Source organism: Microchirus variegatus (assembly GCF_963457635.1).
Source record: "Microchirus variegatus genome assembly, chromosome: 23".
NCBI lineage: Eukaryota > Metazoa > Chordata > Actinopteri > Pleuronectiformes > Soleidae > Microchirus > Microchirus variegatus.
In genome coordinates, this window is record NC_139824.1 from 7,870,273 (window position 1) to 7,891,984 (window position 21,712).

A 21,712-nucleotide genomic window follows, 5' to 3' on the forward strand; every position below is an offset into this window, starting at 1 on the left:
TGATTATATGTGCTCATTTTGACTTTTATTACTGCGTGGCGTATTTCAATTCTCGTGACAGCCCGCCGCCTCGAGCCGAAACCACCGATTGCAGCCTAACCACGAAAAATGTTGGCACCGACTTTAACTCTGTGTGTAGGTTCTCGTTGTGTGTCCATCTATGTCACGTGTGTTTGTGTGTGTGTGTGTGTGTGTGTGTGTGTGTGTGAGCGCGCGGTGGAAAACCCCTTCCCAGTGTTGCCTGAATGGGCACGCTGCAGTGTGACAGCCAGATTCCCAGCTGCTTGTGAGGCTGAAGCGAACACAGCGGGAGTGCAGAAGTTCAGATTACACGATCCAACACAGACACAGATATGTATGTATACACACACAACTAACTGCCTGCAGACAAGTGTGTGATTAAAACACTTCTGCAGTCGGTGGTTGTGTGGTATCATTTTGACACACACGGTGCTGTTTGGTGAATCAGATGTCATGGGTTTGGTGAAGTAAGCACAGGAAGCTGGACATCCCCTGTTCAAAAAGGAAGTAGGCAGTTGCAGAGCGTAGAAGAGACGCAGGCGAACAACAGTGCTTGTGTGTGTGTGACCGAGCACATACTCACTCTGCTGCATTGTTTCCTGATTAGATAACAGAATTTATCAAATGGATCTTTGAAAAGAGAGCAGAATAATAGAATAAAAATAAGAGGAAATAAATCACTCAGACAGTTTTTTCACTAGTGGTGGAATGATATATTTTTAATTGACATCCTGATAAAAAGTCACTCAATATAGGTCTGTATTGATTTTCTAGTATCACCATAATTGCGAATAGCATTAAAGGTGCATTATGTAATAAATCTAAAGCAACTGGCCATAAAATCCTCCTAATATGTCAGCCTCGGAAATAATGTTCATATAACAAACTGAACTCACCAACAACAGTACAGCCAACATATTTGCATTAAAAAAATATTTTGTAGACCGCAAATCACGTTTATGTTTTGAAATCATGTTGTGGCATGTGGCGCCACCTACCGCCGTCTACCAATCATTGCAGTCAGTAGAGTCTCAGCTGCCGAGCAACCACGGGTTGCCAGTTAAGTCTGAGCTACAATGGCCAGAGACAGCGAAACCTAAAAGACCTCGGTATTTTGAATTTGAGTGTAGTAACCGTTTTTGGCCACATTCTTACTTATCGTTAGGCTAAAAGCATAGTTGCCTATGTCCTTTTTGAAAGTTTTCTTAGCAAGCACATTGGCAAAGTTAGGCAGATATCACATTTACCAAAAAAAATGACTTTGACAATTATGCTATTAAGCTAACGATATGGCGCCTTTAATATTCAACTGACTTGAAAATGCTGCCACACTCGGCAACATGGAGGGCTAACAGTTAATCCAGGACCTTGTGATTTATAATGAACTTGTTTGAGATGGTAGTTTTTCCACTTTAAAGGCCCAGTGTATAGGAATTAGTGACCTCTAGTGTCGAGACTGTAGATATTTATTATATAGCTTTCCCTGCTTCAGAATGTGGAACATTCAAATGGCATTGTGATCATACACTTATATAACCACGTTTATGGGTCATATATTAAATCTGCCAATACTTACTTAAATGTAATAAAAGCAGAATTTTACAATTAACTCTACGACTGGAAATGAAGAAATACTTGACTGTTTTAACAGGGACACAAATAATCTGATTATTGGTATTACTCTAACACAGTATTTTGATATCAATGTTATATCAACATGACATGACATATTTTCCCATTTATACGTTACAGAGCATAGTAGGGCCATTGTTTATCTTCATTACTGGCTTTATAATCCAATTACAAAGTGGAACTACAATTAAAATACAGCTCATTCTGAATATAGCCTCATTCAGGTTAAGGTCATCAGAAAATGCCGTTTACATGGCAGTGTCTTATTCAGATTATTGTTGTGTTATAATTTGTAATGTTTATATAAAAAAAAGTTAATCCTCATTTAAGAAAACCCGCTTAAAAATAATGCATACCACTTCTGAAAGTAGAATTTTTTTAAAAAGGGTTCGGGGAAAGATATTTGCGAGGGATTTAGTTTCTAAAAATGTCACTCAAAGTAAAGAGTGGGTCAAATTTGGGCTTTTAAGGGCAACGTGAACCTCTCGTCTTGAAGTCAACCACACACACTGACAGGAGCGTTCACAAAGGCAGTGAGGCGTCTGCTGGGGATTCTCCCCCAGCACACACCTACTTATGAAAGGGTCTATAAATGACTGAACTTCCACAGATGCTCTACCCACCGATCTGAGAGTGGAAAAAAATAGGTCACAAGTTCCCACCTGAGTGTCTGGGAACTTTTTTTCTTATAAGAAACAAAGAATTAATAAGAAAAGACACAGTGACAGTGGTAGAGCAGTTCCTGTCAGAAAACGGGTTTCAAAGCGTCTCTGGTGTAGCAGTCATATACTTCAACAGAGGGAAAACTTCAGCCTGACACTTATCCAAATACAGAATGGATAAATACGGCCTTTAATCTTGTGTGTATCCTACAAGAATGGGAATTTCCCGCCATCGCGAGGGAATTCCCAAAAGAAGCCAACAAGCTTATATGAAAACTGGGTGCTGTCGACTTGAGCGGATCATTCTGTGCTGGTTGAGGTAGTTGGTATTAACGCTGACATTTTTAAAGGGAGAAAAAAAACAAAAATCCTTGGTAAGGAAGTCCAAGGTTTCAACGATCAAAAACAACGACGAGGCAGGCTGAAGCCAGGAAAGCAGAGGGGGGAGATTCCATGTTTGAAAATCTATGTGATCCTGAAGTGCTCCAGGCACTTAACGATGAAAAGATCGGCAGTCTGATTACAAGCTGCCAGGCAGCTCTGATCCCTTTTAATAATCCTATTGGCGCTCTCTCCCTGTCATTGTCAGGCAGCTGAGTGCACCATTGTCTTTTCCTCCATTCGCCAAATCAACAAAGTCGGTTCTTTTCGACGTTCTACAAAAAGGACTGTTCAGTCGACTCTCATCACTTTACATATCAAAAAAGAATCTGTGCCATGTTTATGTTTTATTCAGATCGCGGCCTACAGTCACCTCTTCGACATTTCACCCGGTGATTTTTTGGTCCTAATTTGCTTAAATGCGGTCGATCCAATCTTACATCACCGTCGACTGAGAGCGCGCGCGACGCTTCTACAAGCAACCAGACTGTCACTCATACCTGAAATTAATTATGAGTCACATCTGCTCTGACGGCCGTGAAAAAAAACCATAACCTTTTCTCTTACACGAAGTGCATGCACCCCAAAGTTGTCTCATTCATCAAATTTGTAAAACTGGTAATTTTTTTAAACGTGAAATCCCTCCCTTTATAAACAGTCTTGGGAAAAGTTTAGAGGAACTTTACTGTAACACACTTCCTCCTCCTCATTGTCCATTCAGCAGTGATTAGAATAAATAAATCAATGATCAATTCCTGCTTTAAAAAGGAATTAGAAATTTAAGAGAATTTAAACAAAGATTTTTAACACCAACATGAATATTTTTTAGCTCTGTTCTATAGCCGATTTGCTTCGTTTTGCTTCAAAACGTGGCAGAGAAACATCGAACTGAATAACCACAGCTGCTGAGCAAAAGTATGCATCAACCCACCGACATTTAGATAAGCCAAAGCATGACCTCATTTCACACTGTGACTTCACCAGAACGGGAATGCACTTGATTTCATAATTGCCGCAATTCAATTTTTTCACTCTCCGGGCGTTTGTTTGCTTAATATGCAAACAGGAAAAATGCCTGATGTTATTCAGGTTGTTTTTCAGGTGGTTTTTAAAAACATAAAAAGACAAGACCCTGAGACTGAACTGCAGAATCTGCAGCGTTTGCCTTTTTTCACTGAGGATGAGCATTAATTAGCAGATTTCCCTAAAGGACTACGGATGTGGGTCAACCTGCAACTTTGTTTTGTTAACCCTTTAACACCTTAGCCTCAAAATGTCCGTCTGGGGTTGGGGTTAGGGTTATATCTGGCAGTTATTTACAATTAACTGCATGTTAAAATGGTGTATAAACAATTTAAAATGAAGAAAAAGAAAAAAGAAATTTTACATTTCCACACTATAACACACATTTAAGACAACACTTGTTTGTCTAAAAATGTCCAAACACAGGCCAAAAAAGGAAACTATGCAATCAACTCTGTTCTCCCTAGTGACAAAGATGCTGATTCGCCTGCTTCCCGCAACAGCGCACGTGAAATTACCGTAATAACCACACGTCGGCTTTATTGTACAACTTCTCAGCTTTCACAAACTGCTGGAATTTTTATGATGGCACAAACCGTCGCGTAATTGCGGTTATGCAAAATGCGCTTGCGCAAGTGTTCCGTCGGGGTCTCATGTTATCTAGATCAATGGTTCTCAAACTGTGGTATGTGGACCACCAGCGGTACTCAAGCTTCCTCTGGTGGCACTTGATGGTAAATCAGAAACACGGTTCTACTGCACGATTAAATTAAACCGCAAAATCAGTCGGGTCACATTTTCAAACCAAGAAATGTAGCTGGGCCAGACATTTCCTGCAGCAGATGAGGACACATTTAAAAAGTACATCAAAAATATAGCAAAAACTACTGTAGGAATGTATGTAGAAATCTTTGAGGGACAGTGAAATGTGTCTATTGAGTTTCTGGCTGGGCTGGTTATGGTTAAATTATAATAATGAGTCACCTTATATATACTGTATCTCGCTTCATCTCAGTCTGATATGTGAGGAAGAGGAGGATGACGAGAGAGCAAATGATCTTCTTGAGAACTAGAAAAGCACTCAGAGAGCGCAGACCTCCGCCAAGGCAGCGCAGTGCCTACAAAATACAGGCCTGGGTCAGACAGCTAGTGTTGTAACCAGTGATAGCGTCTATGGATCGTGTCCAAAATGTAATCACTTGTTCCTGGTCCCATTGCGGACATTTCCTGAAAATTTCATCCACATCTGTCCGTGACATTTCGAGTTATGTTGCTAACAGGCAGACATACAAACTTCGGCAAAAACATATACCTCCTTGGCGGAGGTCAATAAATCTGGCACCTGTGTACCAGTCTGTAGCTGACTTTGCTTGGCCTATTTACACCGCTTTTTCTTTTTTTTTATGTTGGTGATAATGGGAGTTACTTTGATAGCTCAGTATTTTATCAGGTGATACTTGGACAGCCAGTTAGCTTAGCACAAGGGCCAAAAAAAGGAAAGTCCAACTGTCCAAAGGTGATAAAAGTTCATCATTTACTTCTTTCATATATATAAAATTTGTGTATATATATACAGTACAGACCAAAAGTTTGGACACACTTCCTCATTCAAGTAAATGGAAAGGCGTGTCCAAACTTTTGGTCTGTACTGTATATATATATATATATATATGTGTAAAAATATATATGTATATATATATATTTATACATATGTATATATACGTATATACATATACACACATTAAACGTGGCGTCCATCTTCTTGATCTGCGGTGTCATGTATAATAAGGTTCAAAAGGGGCCCCAGCAACAAATCGGCTGCTTTTTATCTTCTCATATTCCATGGATGGAAATTACAGGAGTTAAAGTTTCCCCAAAATGTCAAACTATTTCCGTAAATGTGTGTTTTACAACTTCTGCTGCGTGTAGGGAAATAAGGTTAGACACAAGACACATAATCCTGCCATACTACTGTATTCCATCTTTCAAAAAAGAAAGACAAGATTTAATATTACTTAACAATATGTTAAAAGTAGCCAGTTTGGCTTCAGTGTTAATACAATATACACTCTATAACAGATTGATAGTGTGAGTATTGTTCTTTTTCAATTTCATTCTGAAAGTACTCTGATACAAGCTGGCTACAGGTCAAAAATCAAGAAAACAAAAACTGTAACTGGTACACTTTTACTCAAGTTTGTTAAACAGAACTTAAAAACCAAAAAAAGAACATTTGTCAAGTATTATGCCTTCCTCCTCTCTGTGAATAAAGGTGTTGGTGGGTGGGATCAGGGAGTGGAGACCAGCTGACCAAGCCCATACCCTTGTCAATCATGTGGATGAGATGCTGTGCTAAGAACGGGAAACAATGGTATAGTGAGCCACAATATCTCAAATACAGCTTTTAATTCATTACATTTCTCTCTTTTTTTTTCTAGTTTCCATTATCTCTTTTTTTGGGGAAGGGAACCATCCAGACATAGCATCTTTTGACTACAGGTAAGCCAATATAAGAAAAATAATTTCAGACCATGGCTTTTTCAGTCAAGAGAAATGCCCGACTCAGGCTAAAAGCACACAAGCACACAAGGAAAGTTAATCAAGTGTAAAGTAGCATTTTTGTGATTCTTTTTCGAGTAATTTCATTTTTCGTTTCAGTTTTGCAGGTGGATCAGTCCTAATGGGTCTGTGTTGGAACCACACAGTGACGAGAACAAAGCAAGGCAGCGTGGGTGTGATTTGGGCACAGCAGGAGTGAGCTTCTGGGAGGACAACAGTTGGGTCGGAGGAGGTAACGGCGTGGCTGGGGGAAAGGTGAGGGTGTGGTATAGCTGTAAAGGTACTGATTCCGTCCTCACAAAACATCCTCAATGAGCAGCAAACGTAGCCTTCTTCAAACTAAAGTTTGACCAGTTGATGGAAAGTCGTTGACGTGTCTGACGAGCAGAGTCCAAGCAGAACCTGAGGACACAGAAGAAAAAAAATGGTTTAGCGCTCAAGAGCTGCCATGTCAGTTTTATAAATTAAAGCTCTTTCAGAATCCTTGGGGACAATTATGCACAAACACAGCCAATATGATCAAAAAACGAAGAGTGAAAAGCGTGTAAAATGCGCACATGACATGAACTTGGGCAAGATTGTGTATTTTTATTTAATTTTGTTATTTCCAGTTCAGCTTTTTGATGTTTAGCGGGATGTGTGTGACTATCTGACACAGTGTTGCGGCTAATCACTGACATATCCCAGGCTGTTATAATTCACAACAATACAAATTATTTCTATCAATTTGGTTCCATAAAGGTGACAAACAAATAATGTATAAGAGCTTTTATAGATTAATTCTAAAAAGTATATTTTCTGGACTTGGCGGTACGAGTGTGACTAATATTAGACCCGGCCCTAAGAGTTAAAAATCTTTATATTCCAACTGCCATCACTGATCCATCTCACATCACAGGGCTTGGACAGTAAATCAAGTAAAACAGGGTGACATCACACATCACCTGTGTTAATGTTTACTATTTTAAAAACCACCAAATTTGCATATTTTCCATCAAGGAGACAATTTCTTCATCGTCTACTGTACGCCACATGTTCTCCACATGTCACCATATAGGTCAAAAACACTTAGGTTTGTTTAAACTTTATCTCCAAAAGCAAGGGACAGCCAGTCTGTCTATTAACTGAACGGTCCAGTTGACAGGATTCAAATATTAAATGGCTACTGCACTTGTAAGTAAGAATTTCAGAAGCATCACATCACTATTTGTCAAAAAGGCTATATTTAGTACACGTACCTTTTGAAATATTCCACTTCCCTCTCTGTTTCATCCATTTCAGTGCTGTCCAGGTCAATGTCTTTGGGCAAGAATACATCATCTAAAAAACAGAAAACAAAATGCATGGCATTAGCTTCTCTTGCAGGGAGAATGTATTATAATCACATCTGCAGGGAAGCTGTATATTCTTATTTAAAGAATATGATAGTATTTTACATCACATTGATATTTTACGTGTGGCCTCACACGTTTCCACTTTGTCAGTGGAAAATGTTGCAGAGCCACATCCTCAAACCACAGGGCCATAGCATACATATCCTCACAAAAAGTTTAAGTGAGTTTCCCTCACCTGTGCTGGTCAGGTGTGACACGAAGATACACAACTTCTCTATGTGTTATTATTTGATGTAACATAACCAAATCCTGAAAATACAAACCTATCGAGCTGTTCATCTTGTCCCCCTTCTTCTTCTTGTTCTTCTTGGTCTTGCCTTTGGGCTGTGGAGACTCTGCACTGGGAAGTTTGCCGTTCTGCTGGCTCTGCTCAGACTGCGAGGCCGGTGGGGGAGACGGAGAGGGGTTTGACACGGGTGAACTTCTCCTGTCCTCCTTTATTTGGGTCAGGGGTTGTTGTTGCTGCAGCTGGTGTCTCTTTCCATTCAGACTTCTGTTGTTACTCTTGTCCTCCCTTCTAAATTCAGTGGTTTGGAGAGGAGTCAGAACCTCGACAGGTCTGACTTGTGTCGCTTTGGTGTCCGTTGAAACGGTGGGGATGGTGCCGTTCGTTAACTTTGCCGTAACACCTGAGCTCTTGGGCAACTCTGTGGCTTTCTTTACAGCAGCCTCACAAGAGGCCACTTTAACAGAGTGTTTGGCCTTAACTTTGCTGTTGATATCAAGGTGAGGTGTAGAAGTGCCGTTGTGGAGAGTGGCTGGAGTGTTGGGGATGTTGGTCTCAGCAGTTAAGCCTTTATCAGCGGTGCATCTGGGGCTGTGCTGTGTGTTGGACTGGGGTGCGGGGTTAAATCTAGGGTCCCTCTGGTCAGGGAGGCGAATGAGGGTTTGAAGCAGCTGTGACTTTCCATTCTGAAGATTATCTAGGACGTTCTGAGCTGTCTGTTTAAGGGGCTGTGGGTTGTTTTGAGGGGGCGCTGTGTTCTCCTTCGCTTTCTCTTTCTTTTTCTTCTTTGCAGCACGATGTTGCTGCAGCTCCTGCAGCCGGAGCAGTTCCTTTTGAAGAGCCGCCTCTTCCTCTTCCTGCCGCTGTCGCCGTTGCTGCTCCTCCAACAGCAGCTGCTCCTCCCTCTCGCGGGCCTCTACCTCCAGACGAGCTTTCTCCTCCATCTGAAGCACATAGACATACGATTACAGCAACATTACAACTTTTAAGCTGAAAAAAACGAAACCTGGACAATAATAGTTTTAAATATCTTGAATGGATAGATGTGAACTGGAGATTATTTCAGAGAGACCTTCACCTTCTTCAGTTTATGCCTGGCCCGTTTCGCTGCCTTAGAACTGGAGGTCGGTTTACTGTCGGCACTATTGATGAACTGCAACAGGTCCTCTACCCGCCTGTGGTCCTCCACCCCACCATCCCGTTCTATCACCGGCTGATGTTCCTCACGCTTCGGCTGCTCCTCTTTACGTTTCGTGAGGCGCAATCGTAGCTTCTCGCGCATCTCTGCATAGTTTCGACTGGTGGGAGCAGCTGGGGGCTGGGTGAAGCAAGCAACAACACTATCAGTAAAACAGTCAACCATGTACATAAACCATCAGTTTAGTAAACGTAACATGAACTGAAACTTGAGAAGAAACTGCATTTGCAGGAAATAAAATGAACTTGAGGTAACCATATAAGGTGAATGCTGTGTGTGTCATACCCCGCCATGCCCGAAGAACTCGCAGTAGCAGCAGTCACAGTACTTTCCTTCTTTCTGGTTGGTGGAGGTGGAAGTGGAGGAGCTATGCTCAGAACAACTGTCCTCGTCTTGACTCTCTTCTCCATCGTATGGCTGGTGCTCATACGCCCCATTCCCCTCACAGCGATGGCCCTCGCAGTCAGGGTCACTGGAAAGAAGAAGACACAGTGAGACACAAAAAAACATCACTACTTATTCCAGACCATCAGGTTTCCTTGGTGTCTTACCTGCAGACACTTGGCGGGGCACTGACAGGGCCATCTGTTGAGGAGGCTGGAGGCTCTGCAGGAGGGAGACACAAACCTTGGTGGCCTTCTACAAAGTCTGGGGCTGGGGCAGCCATCTTTGGGAAGGGCTGTGATCCCATTGTGGGAAGGTGTGTGGGTGCTGGGGGCAGCGCAGGGCCCGAGAGCGGAGGGAGGGGGGTCAAACCCGTGGAGCCGTTTCGAGGGGTGCCGGGAGCTGGCTGCCTGTGGTCCTCTTTACCTAAATTGTGAAATACATCATCTAGAGGAGACAAAGATGCAGTGAGTGAAACTAGTGTTCCGGTCTCCAGAAGACAAATTTGAAACACAGTCGGATACAAGGCTTACATTAAATTAAACTAGAAAATAGGTTTGATCAGAAAGATAAATCTTAGTGGGACTTTAATTTATTTTTTCCTGAAAAAACTGTATGGTTACTAGATCCAAAACGCAATAAGAAAAAGGTAATGATGCCGTGCTAGTTTCTAGATCATGTAAATATAAGGGGAAGCCATATTGTTTAGTCTAATCTGATTGTATATACTTTGCAAAAAAAGCAGGGTGATAGTAATTTATATTTCTTACCAAAAAAACAGAGAACGAATAAAATTGAAGGCTTTACTGGCTTTTGATCAGTCATAGGTAATTTTTAAAGTGTCATTCAATTAACTACAAATCTGGTGTGGACCAAAGTAAGATTTACAACCATGACACTGAATCCAAATATGGATGAATAAGGACAAATGTTCTTCTATCACATTCGCAAAGATGCCAGACCATTTCATATATATATATATATATATATATATCTCAACTAAAAAGGTCTAGGTGTAAAGACTACAACTTGCAGCTTGTCCATGAGATGCTGTTCACCAGTAACAAGCACCGTCATGTCCTCTTCCTCTTCAGGGGAAGTGAAGATTTATGCCTTTCAACTCAAAAACACTTTCCTTGGTGGATTCAGCAGTTCACGCGCCACACCCCGAAAACCCCAGTTTTCTAAGTGTCGCGTTAATTAAACACATAAAACGAATCACCTATACAAACCTAAGCATTGCTCCTACTCTCCTATATTACCTAAAGAGTTGGGTCTTTTAGATGCTAGGTGGATGGGTGGGTTATTACTTGACTGGACAGTGGTGGCAGTGCAGGACACGGAGGACATGGAAGCGGAGGTGGCCATCACTACTCGGTTGGTCTCCATGAAGGCATCCTGGAAATTGTAGAGACATTTCTTCTTGGCACCGCTCTTCTTCTGCTCTTTGGCTTCTGAAGAGGAGCACGATGACGACGACGATAGTGACGACGATGACAGCGATGAGGAAGAGCAAGCGGGCACGGGGGTGGGCAGCGAAGGGTGTTCCCCTTGGGGGCCGATGGATGAGGTCGGAGGGAGAGGGACGTCAGCGAGGGGTGGTCCAAGCATGTCACCTGTTGATGAAGTGGAAATGTGAATCTTTTAGTGGGATTTCAAGTGATTTGGTTTGTAGAACTGGCATCTGAAGACAAGACTAGGGTGAACTTGCCAAAGATGCGCCATTTTTAGGGCAATGCTCAGATTACTTTATAAAAAAATGGGACTGTGCTCATCATTTATTTAATCAATCGGATCATCTAAATGATGGATTTAAAGAGAGACTTGAGTATAGTTTTTTTTTCCCCCACTGACTCGTTTTGTTTCCACAAGTTCGTAGCATCACAATTCATGCACAATCATCCAAGACTTTATTCACTAATTTGAGTGTGAAAGAGGTTTTATTGAGCATGTTTGGTGCCAGGCGAGTGTCTCACCTGGCAGGGACTCGGGTAACAGCACAGACGGATTCCAGCTTTTCATCACAGCAGCGTCCCACAAGTTCTCGAACTTGAGTGAGAGGCACTGCAGTGAGCTGTTCCAGTCTCCTGTTCCACCCGTGCTGCTGAAGCAGTTCTGGTAGACGTGCTCTGGTAACGACGGGCTGAAAGCTGGCTGCTTGGCTGCTGAGTGGCTTGTTGTTGAGCTTGGGGGCAGAGGCTTTAGGAAGAAACACAGAAGTTGTAAAAGAACACTTAGGTTTACGAGATGAACTGATTTGTGCTGCTGGGGCAGTTTTTAATTGCTTTTGACTGTCTCAGACAAGGTTCAGTCTGCCCCCTTGTGGCAGACTATTATTATGACAGTGAAACTAAGTGAAAGTAGATAGTAAGCTTACTATTGTTCCTGGAACCTAACAAAAAATCCCCAATGATATGAAAATTTCCCTTAAAGTGACTCTTACCTGTGATTTTACACACTGAAAAAGAAAGTAACAATAATACCTTATGAATGTATGGCCTTGGAAATGAACCTCACCTTGCTGTGCGTGAGAGGAGGACTGGGTGGGTAGAGTGTGGGATGCAGTAGGGGCCGAGAGAAGTTGTGTAAGGGCAGGTGACCGTGGATGTGGGGGTAGAGGTGGAGGGCAGGGTGTGCAGGGGGAGTCTTGGTATCTGTGAAGAACTGGTGTCCGACGGCGGGGGGTGGAGGTGCGTGGAGCCGACTTGGAGGCAGACATGTGGCAAGGCCCAGGGTAGAGGAGCTGGGATCCTGGTTGCATACGTGACACTCGCAGGCATGCTGGACCTGTTCTACCTGAGAAGGGTCACACATAATACATATCATGTAGCCTGTTTGTAAAGAGAGAGTTCTGTTTTTACTAGCTACAGTGAGGTAGAGGTAGGTTGGGTTATTACATCATTGATTTCCTAAGGTTGCATAGTGGCGTTTTTTTCATCCTGGGACTCGTATTACAAAAAGAGCCTTTTAGGGCTCCCACGATGCCAGTTCTGTGTGGATAAAAAGCTGACGCAATACAAAACGTGTATGTATTGTATTGTATGGGCCCTTAATAAAAGACAACTGTCCTTGCACATCAAAAATGAAGACTGGTCAGTGCCAGACTCGAGTACTGAGGCAAATTATTATTTTAAACATATTAAAACAAAAACACTTCCTTTGTGCCATGGGTTAATATAACAGTGAGCAAATACCTGTTGGTGACTGTACGTCGGTGGAGGACTGCTGTTCTTTCCTGAGGAAAGTTCTTCCTGTTGCCCAAGAGGCTCACCGCCCACCTCACCATCAGCTTCCTCCTCATCACCTTCTGATGAACTACTGCTGCTGGTAATGTGAGGAGACTAGGACACACAACATTTCCCAAATTACCATCAACACGCTCATAATTAGTTTTGTCATCCAGAAACTCAGCAGGGGGGGGGGGGAATTCACAACTTATCTTGACAAAAGAAGACTTACCCCTGCCTTTAGGGCCATGTTTTCTCCTTCCCCGTTGAGGTCATTGTGGAGGCCATTCACAGCAGCCGTCATGACACTACTCTCCTCATAACCAGTCATAGGATAGATGTCCCCAAACTTACTGGACAATGGAGGCACTTCGTCGTCATCACTAATACTAGAAGAGAAGAGGCAAGAGTAGTCCGGTTATGAGAAGTTAACGATGGAGTTTTATCAGATGAGCTATGTGATTGGTGTTGTATCTGGCTGACTAACAATGTGTTATCCCCTTCAGGCAGAAGAAGCCTTGGATGTTGCTGAATGGTGATGGGAGAACTGGAGTTGGAGCCGGATGCTGAACTGCCAGAGGAGAGGCTGGGAGGGTGAATTTCGGTCATGTAATCCCGAGGCGGCTCTCCATGTAGAGGCAGCTTGATGTGGAGGTCCTCGGCGATGGGGGAGTCCATGATGCCACATGTTAGGATGTGCGAGAGACTACAGTCGTCACACGTGCACCTGTAGGTTAGGTAAGGACAAAAACTTTAATTTATCTTCAATAAATTAAATTTCTTTAGTTTATCTGCAAGTAATTTGCATGGGTAATGTTTTAAATAAATCCCATGGGAAGTCCTCAAAACTCACCTTCTCCGATAATTGCAGTTTGGACAATCTGGAATACTCAGACGAGACGACAGCATCCTCATGGTGTCTGTGAAGTTGTTATCTCCACTGGGGGGCTTCTGACTGTTCGGTACCTGCAGGAAGAACAAAATTAAGAGCTCTGTAGCAGAGGAATGTTCATTTAAATCCAACTTCATACTCATGGACTGTACCTGTTCTTCAATAAATCTCCTCTGTTTAAAAAACTCCCAGTCCTCCTTTAACATCCGCTGTTTACTCTTCAATGTCTGATATGGAGATAAGCAGAAACATCCGCATCCATGAATTAAAAATACAACACCACGGTTGTGTGCACACATAAATTAAATCCTCTTACATTTTTGCTGATCAAGGACTTGTGTGGCTCTGTTCTTTGGTTGGTAAGACTCTGTCCCTCCACCTTAAAAAGCAGCTGCAGAAGAGTCACAACCTTACATCTTGATCAACAACTACCTTTTCATAACTGCTTTTACTTTCTGTATCAAACGCATTTCTGCATCATCTTGAATGTTCGTACCTGTTCGTCTACATAGTCGTCGATCCTCTTCTCACACTCCTGCCAATCAGCCGCCACTGACGCCATGTCCTGCTGCAGCTGTTGGTAGCTCTCTAACAAGGTCCTATACATGTCTTCATTGTATGAATCATGGGACGCTGTGCCATGTCTGGAAAAGAATAAGATTAGCCAAAAGGCACATACAATTAACTCGGCATTAAATGCGGACAAGAAAAAAGGAGTTCAAGTTGGAGTTGAGCTTACTTCAGCTGTGCAACTAGCGTAGGTAAACTGCTGTGCAAGATGGGTTCAGAGAACACCAGATTCTCAAAAAGGTGCTTGTTGTGCAGCTCCCATGTCACCTGGAATTTCTTTAGGTGCTCATTCTCCTAAGGAAACAAAATATGGTTCATGTTACAAAAGTTGACAATGACAGTAACAAAGACACTGCAAGTAATGGATATTCCAAACACAGTCATGTAGTAACAAGCCATACAAAACGTATTCTGCGACCAACACAAAAGCTTTGCTTCCACAAAAAGGCAAACTGACCAGGGTGAGTAAGAAGCTGCTGATGGTGCGTGCAGCTTGACAGAGGGCACTGTACTCCTCCAGCAGCAAGGAGATGAACTGGTGGGCCTGAGGAGGACCATGCGCTGTGGCTACAGTCCCCGATTGTCCCGTTGTCTTGGAGCCTGCAGAAAGGTGCTTCAGTAGCCGCACCCTCATTTCCAAGACATATTCACGTGCCTGCTGCTCCAACCGCTGATATAGTTGGTAGGGGTCCTTCTCACAGAGTCTGCACAAAGAAATGAAGGAAATTGAGCTTAAAAGTTCAACAGACGAGCAAACAAGTACACAAAGGCCTAGGGAAAGCAGTGTGTTGGTACACGTCCCTATCTCACAAAGTTAAACATTTAAAAAAAAAAAAATTCTAAATGCGGATCTCAACCAAAACCTTTTCAACAAGGTTTTTTTTTGGGACATCCCCAGAAAATTTTATCCAAAATATGTCCTTTACTTTTTGTTATGCTGCTCAAAAACAATGCAGCCAAAAACATAACCTTGGTAGAGGAAATAAAAGCAAAAGAAAAAAAAGTGGAAATACCAGCCAGTAATGTTTCGACCTAATAAAACAGGTTTTCTCTCATTAATCTCCATTTGGTTTAGAGTTTACCATGTTCCACTAATGACTCATAGCATAGCCTATCATATTGTTTCAATAGGAAACGCATCACATTAAGGAAGTTCAACTTGACCGATTTCAGAGAAGAGCAGAGTTGTTTAAATACAGCACTGCTTCTGAAGGCTTGCAGGCTTGTTTTTACTTTACTTCCTTTTACTTCAACATTCACAGAGGACTTTGAATATCAGTAGTGCCCCCTAGTGGATGCATTACCTAATAGAAAAAAGTGGGATGGCGTGTTGTTATACCTGTCCACCAGTTCTTTCATGCCCTCCTTGTCTCTCTCTAGAGGCTGGTCGTGGTCATCTGCTAGTGGTGTTCCCGTCTGACGATAGATGCAGCGGACCAGGTATCGAACCTCCGACCAGTGGTTCTGCAGCTGCTGTGACTCTCTTTCTGACTCGGCTGAGATCTCCCTGTAAGTCAGGACATACATTTATTGTTAATTCATTCAAGTTTTTTTTTTTTTTTTAAAGCAGCAGACCAAAGCCTGATTTTTACTCCGTTGTTCTACACTTTCATTGTCTCTGTGTAACCAAATACCTTCAGCCTGGCTCTTTCAGTTGTTATTGTACATTGTGTCAAACTGATCAATTTACTTCTACTGAGAGGATGGTAGGTGTGCAAGAAACTGTGGTAGGCAATCAACCAAGAGAGCAGATAAATGAAGATAAAACATCTGAATAGACACAGTAACTAACCATTACACTTGCTCAACATTGAAATTGTTGCATTGATGGAGTATAAATCAGGCTTGAAACTAAAACTTACTGAAGTGAATAGGAAATTTAGTTAAATCTGAACTGACCGCCTCTCATTGCAGGCTTCACAGCTGCACACTGTATCAGTAGATATTGATGCGGTAAGGTCCGGGGCAGGGAGCATGGGTAGTGTCGGCGCTGCAGTGGTCAGTCTGTCCCCTGTGGCTGCCTCTTGGACCAGGTTTCCATTAGCCACAGGCATGTGCAAAAGGAAGTCCTGGCTCTGTGTAAGAAAAGTTTTTTTTTTAGTCTAAATGATGCTGCACCACCGCACAAGGACAGGAATGTATTGATAATACAAAATACAGCATATGATATGAATGAGGATTAACACACACGAACCACTTCAGCCGTTTTATTCACCAGAGACCAACTTTTCTAACCTCAACAATGCAGAGACAGAATCCTGAGTGGTTTCTGATCTAATCATTGCTCGTTTACTGGACCTACGCTGTATATTTATGTGAAAATCACCACTTCTATCTACACTTTCTGCAGCTGCCCCACAGCTAAAGCTTCCTAGTGATTTCAGCCTTGTTGACAGCACTGCCACAGTATTGTGAGTCAGCATAGTACCCTCCCTGTTGAGGATGCAATGGAACAATACATTTAGGAGGAAACCAAACCCAAGCCACACACACACACACACATACACACACCTACAACTGAGGAAATGTAACCTCTTACAAACCCAACAAGCCTTAATATAAGATATATATATATATATATATATATAGATCAATATGATATGGACCAGCTCCAGAAAGTCACATATAGAGCTATATAAGGTCTTAAAGGATTTGCATTTTTCTACTTGCACTTTTGTACTGTAGTGCATGATAAATCAATGAACTAATGCAAATATAATTTTATTCATGGCAGAATCAGAAGGGGAGGTAGGGCTTTGAGGCAGTGCTTGAAAAATAATATAAAAAAATAATGTAATCGTAGCTCACCGTCTATATCATAATAAAAACAAACTGTCCTGCTCATTACAATTCACTTAATCAAATCAGACACTAAAAGCAGGCACTAAAAATAAATACTGTAATAAATTGTAAAAAGGTTAACCATCTTTTTATAAATTCTGCAGTTTAACACTCATAATAGTCCAATACGTTATTTATTACAAGCTATAAAAAACACCTTCAAAAAAGCCAGAGCATGAGGAAGAAAGACAACTTTTGTTTTCCCAACTAGAAACGTGAATCACAAGATTTTGCCACAGCTAAATCTGCATGATCTTTACAAAGACATACGCTGAGCACATACCATGTGCTGCTCCTTATGTGAAGACACATTATACTTCTATATGGCATAGATCTGAGCGGGTATTTACAGTCATGTGCTAGTGCATAAAGGAAATCTAGTAAGTACAAAATAAAATTAAACAAAGTAAGGTAGGTCTTTGAAGACACACCAAGAACATCCAACGCAATCTGGAGGTATACAGTGTTGAAGTGTCGAATCCACTGCAATGTTTCTTTTACTAAGAAACTGGATATTACCATGATGGTAAGAAGTGTACATTTGTATAGCACTTTAGTAGTGATGACTTGACAATGCGGTGCTGCCATTAACCTGATCACATTTATCTCACAAACGCACACACACAGCCATCGACCCGAGTCTTCCCCAAAGTCAGAGCCACCAACAACCACAGTGCCACTTTACTGGCAGACAACCAGAGATGCAAAATGTAGCCAGAAGTTGCATCTTCCACTGGAAAATGAAACCCAGTGTGAGAGTGAAATTGCCGATAACGTGGCATCAGTACAGAAACTGTGAAATCACCAAACCAACACTTGCAGTCCCTCTACTATAGCCACGAACACATATTCACTTCAGTGGCACCTTGACATAAAGTGTTTTAAATGCTTTACACTTACCCCCAACGACTGCTCCAGAGCAGTGTGTCGATCCTCCTTTTCTACTGTGCGCTTGCAGTTGGAGCAAACCCACAAAGGTAGCTGGAGAGCACTGGGTGTCTTGGTGGGCTGTGCCGTACCGTTCTGGCCCGACGTCCCCGCCTCTGAAGGCACAGCACTGTCTTTACGCTCACATCGACATAACAGGCAGCGATCACCAGCCGTGTAGGGCGCCCGCTGGTTCAAGCCGAATGTGAATGGGGTCTTTAGTGGGTAGTGGTATTTTAGAAGAGAGTAGAAAAGGAAATGTATTAGCAGGCAACACTGATATTCACAAATACATATGTATTAATTTGTTGAAAGTGAATATGTCAAGCAATTACTTTTTACTTTTAATTATTCTGGACCCAAAACTCAATAACAGCCACAAGTCATATTTTGATCAAGTGTGAGTGAATGATTAGATTTACTATTTGAAATTGGAAAAAGATTGTGTTCTGCACAATATACACAAAAAGCACTTATAACGTCTTACTACTAAGATGTAAACAGAACAACATACATTGAACATAGTTTTATCAACTGTCAACCAGACTGACTTATGAATATAATGTATAAGTATTACTTTTAGAGGTCAAAATCATTTTAATTGCATATAGTTTTGCTTCCGTCAAATCGTCCCCTTAAGGAAATTAATGGCAGTTAACTGAAACATGGCTGAATACTAAAACAAAGCTGCTTCTATTCAATCAACTCTGCAACAGTGTTTCACTCTTTTGTAAGAAAAATAAAAGCACTGCCAAGTCTAAAATTAGTCATCCAGGGGCAGCCAGTCACTATACGATGAAACTGGCACTAATCTGTTCCCAGACATGTAGTCAAATGTTTGAATGTCCTGCTGTTGCCAAGTATGATTTTTATTTCAGGAAACGTCCTTTCAGAATTGACATTGCTTTTTTTTTACAGCATTAAATGTAAAATGATTATAAAGCAAGTGATTAGAGCATTCTTGTTGTCATTGAGTGTTTTAAAGTTCTGAAGTTGAGACAGAACATGACCTCTTAATTAACATTGACCTCCTGAAACATCCGCTTTAAATGTACCTGAAGGACTCCGGAGAAGTCAGCGTTCACTGGTCCTTCTGTAAACTGTGGTGTAACACTGTTGTTCACGTTGACCTGAGAGACAAAAGAAAACAGCTCCATGTTTATATAGAAGTGGCTACCTTCCGCATACACAATTGATAACAACTATCAAATTATTTTGATAGTTGCCTGATATTTGTTAGAGTTAAACATTCCTTGAAACCCATGGTTTATTTTAGGATCGGCTGCAGAATGGCTTTGTGCGTGGGCTAATTATTACTTACACCATGCTTGGTGAGGTCTGTAAGTTTTGAGCCATGTGGGAAAGACGAAAATTGATAAACAACAGTCGGATCTGGGGAATTTTACAGTGACAACTAAAATGTAATTATGACTCATGATTGGATACTTTAGAGTCACTGCACCCAGATTACAACAGGACATTTCCTGACTGGCTCCTAGTGGCATCGCACCATGTCGACAGTTTGTTTTATCCTGATAATTTATGAAAATAACATCATAAAAGACTTTTCCATTCCAAAAGACAAATGCATACAATTTTAATACTTCAGATAGCTGAGACAAAACTATAGTAACAAAGCACAGAAAAAAACATTCCCTTTTTGACTATATACTGATTATGGTAAACACACATTCTAGTTTTTGATCGTCTCAATGACCAAACTGTATCCAGCTTTAAGACATTTTATTATATACTTTTTTCGAGGTGTATTCTGTGTAATACATGTGATGTGCAAAATTTGTCTGGATGGAGAGGTCAAGACATCAAAGGAATATGGACATTTATTTGCCATGAGGGTGATGGAGGATGAGGATGACTATACAATTTAAAAACAAATTTGCCCCAAAGGCTCACTAACTAGCTTTACATTAATAAACTAGGTTCATATAAGCTTTTGTTTTAGTACAAACTTAAGCTGCATAAAGGAGGTTCGTCACTTCTCAGATCACTATATTAAAATCCTAAATCTTGTATCAGAAAACGATGCAACTACAATACCCCAACCCAGGCCAGGTTCTAACATTGCGGCAACCTCTTCATCATCCACACCTGTAGTAAAAACCAAGTCTAATTCAATTAGCTCAAGATGGATAATAACTTAAGCATTCACGCAATTGCCAATCTCTTTCCTGAAGAACATACATTCATAGCTAGAATTCATGGAGCAGCAGAGTTTAAGAGGATGTTGACTTGATGATTCGGAATATTAAATACCTGTGCATGGTGCTAAACCATGACTGAATACTATAATTCTGAATATTCTTTTAGCCAAATAAGATACTGTATATTCGTTATGAGAGAAATTGTACTGGGTGAGGTAACAGGTCACCACAATGGATGGTAAGGGGTGTGTTTATTTATTTATTCGTAGTCCAATTTGGTTCAACCCGAATTAAAACCAAGTTGGACTGGAAACTAACTTGTGTTAGCTTCCAACCCAGAAGAGAATGACATTTACTGTTCCTGTTGATTTTTCACAAGTCATATCGTCATTTCAATAACATACAACAATTTTGGTGTGTAATGCAGGTTTTTTCTAATATCATGTAGCCCTGATATTATTTCCTATCCTGTGCCCCAAATAAAATAAAATAAAATACAATTACCTAGTAATAACTGAAACATGGATATGGAGAAATACTGAATGTATAACTAAGCTAACCTTGACATCTTGTGTTTGAATTATGGTTAACCATATCTAAGGCAAATATGGCATAGCCGTGAACCAATTTAATACATTGTAATATACTAAATCAAATACTGTAAACTGCTTTCACGTTTATAAACAGCAAAGTGTGGAAGATCAGCTTGTAGAAAACACACAGGCCTGACGGCAGCAGCAGTTGTTAGTACAGAGTTAGCATCAGTTAGCATCAATGTTTATCTGTGTAAGAGCACTGTTTGGGCCGACTGTGTTGAACCTAATGATGCTGGCGATTAATCGTGGATCGGTCAATGTCATCACCACCTACATGAATTGTATTTGCTCAAAAATAAACGTCCGTGTTGCTCCACTTGTTGTCGATTCCGCTACGATATATTCTCGTATGCTAACGATTGTAGTCGCGGCCAAGGCAGATGTAGGCTAATGTTTCCGACTGTGTAATTACATCTTTACGCTAGTTTAACGACGCGGCTAACTGTAACGACTCGCTAACCGGCAGGTTGTTCCACGACAAGACATAGCAGGCAGCATTACCGATAATTAAGCCGGTCAATTTCTACCTACGTTGCATATGTTACTGAGCTAGCTGCCTTCCTCGCATCAGTATCGGGGCCCATATCTGATGTGTGTCAATGATAACGCTGCTGGCTGCTCATCCCAGTTCTGACATGCGCCGGTTTACACTGTGTGGCTCTCTCACCTCTCCGTTTAAGCCCGTGATGGACCCCATGTTCCCGGTGCCTGTGCTCCCGGGCGTCAAGAAGCTGACGACAGAGGCAGGTGTTGTTGTTCCCGCACAGCCCAGGGCCGAGGCAACCCCGGCCTTGCCACCGTTGGTGTTGCAGACAGCACTGCAGCTACTGCCACCGCCCCGCTTGTTCTTCCTGCGTTTAGCCCCTCGTTTAGCATCGGTTGGACTCATTTTTTTTCCACAAAAGGAGCGAGACAACTTGCCGTCCAGACTTGGCAGGGTCTCAAGTGGAATGCCTGGCGCAATCACTCGGCTATAACTCCGGGACAGCGATTTAAAGACTCCTTAAACGATAGACA

The 21,712-nt window shown here is 41.7% G+C and overlaps 1 protein-coding gene across 1 annotated transcript; it reads right to left on the reverse strand.

Annotated features, from left to right (window-relative positions):
• Window positions 1-5,861: 5,861 nt before the first annotated feature.
• Window positions 5,862-21,584, reverse strand: fam193a (family with sequence similarity 193 member A; the record flags this gene model as incomplete). Its single annotated transcript, XM_083909707.1, has 23 exons — window positions 5,862-6,680; window positions 7,517-7,598; window positions 7,936-8,842; window positions 8,977-9,216; window positions 9,382-9,568; window positions 9,648-9,927; window positions 10,743-11,096; window positions 11,457-11,679; window positions 11,998-12,276; window positions 12,675-12,821; window positions 12,940-13,096; window positions 13,195-13,434; window positions 13,561-13,673; window positions 13,752-13,826; window positions 13,916-13,990; window positions 14,096-14,243; window positions 14,339-14,463; window positions 14,627-14,873; window positions 15,509-15,676; window positions 16,069-16,244; window positions 17,911-18,153; window positions 18,993-19,067; window positions 21,363-21,584. 23 exons carry the CDS (start codon window positions 21,582-21,584, stop codon window positions 6,587-6,589), a joined length of 4,857 nt encoding a protein of 1,618 aa, XP_083765833.1. The 3' UTR covers window positions 5,862-6,586.
• Between the last annotated feature and the right edge of the window lie 128 nt (window positions 21,585-21,712).